The sequence below is a fragment of the Porites lutea genome, chromosome 1 (assembly GCF_958299795.1).
Source record: "Porites lutea chromosome 1, jaPorLute2.1, whole genome shotgun sequence".
NCBI lineage: Eukaryota > Metazoa > Cnidaria > Anthozoa > Scleractinia > Poritidae > Porites > Porites lutea.
In genome coordinates, this window is record NC_133201.1 from 48,544,991 (window position 1) to 48,547,976 (window position 2,986).

At 41.3% G+C, this 2,986-nt stretch overlaps 1 protein-coding gene across 1 annotated transcript; it reads right to left on the reverse strand.

Moving 5' to 3' along the window:
- Positions 1-510: 510 nt before the first annotated feature.
- On the reverse strand, positions 511-2,986 carry LOC140953468 (frizzled-4-like). Its single transcript, XM_073402907.1, has one exon. The coding sequence runs from the start codon at positions 2,735-2,737 to the stop codon at positions 1,067-1,069; it is 1,671 nt and encodes a 556-aa protein (XP_073259008.1). The 5' UTR covers positions 2,738-2,986; the 3' UTR covers positions 511-1,066.

Sequence of the window (2,986 nt, forward strand, 5' to 3'; positions counted from 1 at the left end):
TTTTGAATATCAGATGTCCTTTAATTTAGCCGAGCCGCCTATGCAAAAAGATAAAAAAACAATAATTGGATCTGAAAGATGAAAGGGCAACCGATTCACGAAGGGAAATAGAGCGAAGAGGAAGAAAAACAACTCTCATCTCGCGTCAGATTTATCCCGACAGATAACTGGGGAAATGACATAAAATACGGAGAAACTTTCATTAAACCAGCCGACAATGGTGTTTTTTTTTCTACAGTACTTCATGACTGAAGTATAAAAATAAACTTCACAGCGCGCCGCGTGCTCTGGTCGTCCGCAAAACGAAACAAACAGAAAAAATTAGCACAAAACAGATAACATTTTTGTACCGCTGATATGGCATTGTCAACTGGCACTTTCTGTTCGCCACTGTCCACTTGTATGATAAACATATGAAATTATAAAAGCCAACAAATGTGCCCTCCCCAAAGCAGCTGCCGATATCTGCAACTGCAAAAAGACGATAACTTATAGATATTTGAAAACATATTTCTATTTAGCAACAATATTTTAATTCGATTGCCTATGTTACATATCAATCATGGTCCAAAAAACAAGCTCACAGCAAACTACAACATCCCGGGAACAGGCTTCCACAGTTAATAATTCAACCACAACGAAAGTCGTTCTTCTCGAGGAAAATATGATGTACAAAGTTTACATATTCTCTTCATAAACGAAATGCAATACCAGCGAAATTGAAGACGAAACGAACATGGAGGTTTTGGACAGTTTTGAGCTTTAGTAACAACATTTTTGATCCAAAAAAAACTTCATACACTGAATTAAGTAATTTAATGTTGTTTTAGGGCAATCTAGTAAATGGATTTCAGTCTCTACATACAATCTCAAATTAGGTGCTAATTGCTTACTGCCGCATGAGATTGTTTTGACTGTTTTTCAGACGAAGAAACGAGTACACTGAGTAATACAAGTGATATTAGTCTACTATAAAAATAACTACCAAAGAACGTCGAGCTCTTGAGGCGCTAATGAAGTCAATTGCTCGATCGATACGAGAGAATTACAACGACAACTAAAAAACTTAAACAGTCGTTTCGTTGGAATTATTCCCGCCGATCTTCTGGTTCTTTGGACGCGGAGGTCTTTTCCCAATCACTAGATAGTAGAATTTTTTCCACGACTGTAATGTCTTCGGTGACCAAATCCAAAAACCTGAAATCGTCCCAACGAAGAGAGACATGAAAATCTTTAACTGAAATATGCTGAAATTCGGCTCGGCGATTCTATTTTCGCGCTTGCCGTAAAACCAGTACTCTTTATTCCCGTATTCATAGAAGTAACAAGCGATTACAGCCGTCGCAGGGACGGTTGAAAACACGGAAAATATCCCAAGGCGAACGATGAGTCTTTCTAGTTTATTAGTCTCGCTCTTTGTACTGGTGTCTCGTTGAACCGTTGCGCGGATGCGAAACAACGCCACAAATCCCGCGATTAGAAACAGGGTACCGATAATTAGATAAGTAAACTCGGGACCCAGAACGAACGCAGCAAGAGCAATCAGGTCTTGATTTCCAACGAAACAAAGTCCAGTCAATTCATCGCCGTCGATTTTGCGAGTTATCAAGATAAAAATTGTTTTGATGGTTGGTAAAGTCCACGCAATAACATGAAACAAGTTCGAGTAAGAGCCGATGGCATCGTAACCCCATTTCATCCCTGCCGCGAGAAACCAAGTTAGCGCCAAAATTACCCACCAAACTGTTGCGGCCATGATGAAGAAGTACTGTATCAAGAAGACAATAGCGCAGCCAGTGTTTCGCAAACCGTCTTGGATAAGAAATTTTGGCCCATTATACTCCTGATCGCAAGAGATTGCTTCGCGGCCAGCTGCTAGACGAATGATAAAAGATATGGAGTAGAGGTTGTAACATAGAGCGAGCCATATTATCGAACGTTCAGGGTATTTGAAGCGTGCAGTATCAACCAAGAACGTACAGAGAACAGAGAACGTGGATATAAAACATACTACGGACCATACAGTCATCCATCTGTCGACCGTTTCTTTGTCCGAAGTTTTAAAGATACCTTCTTGATTACACAGCACGGCACACGATGCAGTACTTTTCACATAATAGTAATTGATGTTATTTTTGAATTTCCTGCACTGTTCCGAGCCAGTGTGGTGTCGTCCCGCTGGCGTAGCAGAAACACTGTCATTTGGGAGTAGGTCATTACCGTCATTTGGTCTCACGCTCGTAGAACCTAAAACCGGTTTGGGGCTTGAACTGTCCGTGAAATTTGGTCCTGGCATACACATTTGACGATCGTTGTTTTCGTACAAGAACTTCGTGCAATTTAGGTTCATCGGCCACGAAATGCCGAATTCTTTCAGAACGGGAAGGCATTTGTCGCGAACGTATTCGCACAACGGGCGACATGAAGCGATTTTCACATCCACCATATCGGTACACATTGGAAAATACGCCGAACACAAGAAGAACTTCAGATGAGGAGTGGAACAATTGCATTTAATCAAGGGAACAAACTGTACGATCTCCCGTTCAGCTTCTTTCTGCGTATCGTGACCCAACATATTGGGCATTCTGGTGGCGTTGTAACCCAGGTCACTGCAAAGTGGAACAGTGATCTTCTCACACTGCCATGACTTTTTTCGGGATCCTTGGCAGTTCACAAAGGCGATACAACTTGTCAAAAACACAACAAAAACCAACGAACGATCGAGCGCCTTCATGGTCTATTTCATTGCCACGACAGCTGAAGTTGATTGTTGAATGCGCTGTGACTTCAAAGCCTTGAGACTTTTGCACCCTGATCTCAAAATGTCCTTCGTATTTCCCAGATCTTTGTAGACTGATTCGTTCTAAGAGACTTGAGTTTAGGTAAGTTCGTTCATCCAAACGGAATTCACAAATGCTAAATGTAAGCAAAAGTTATCTGCATGTGAATATGGTAGCTGTGTTTTCTTTGTGCTGTTCACGAC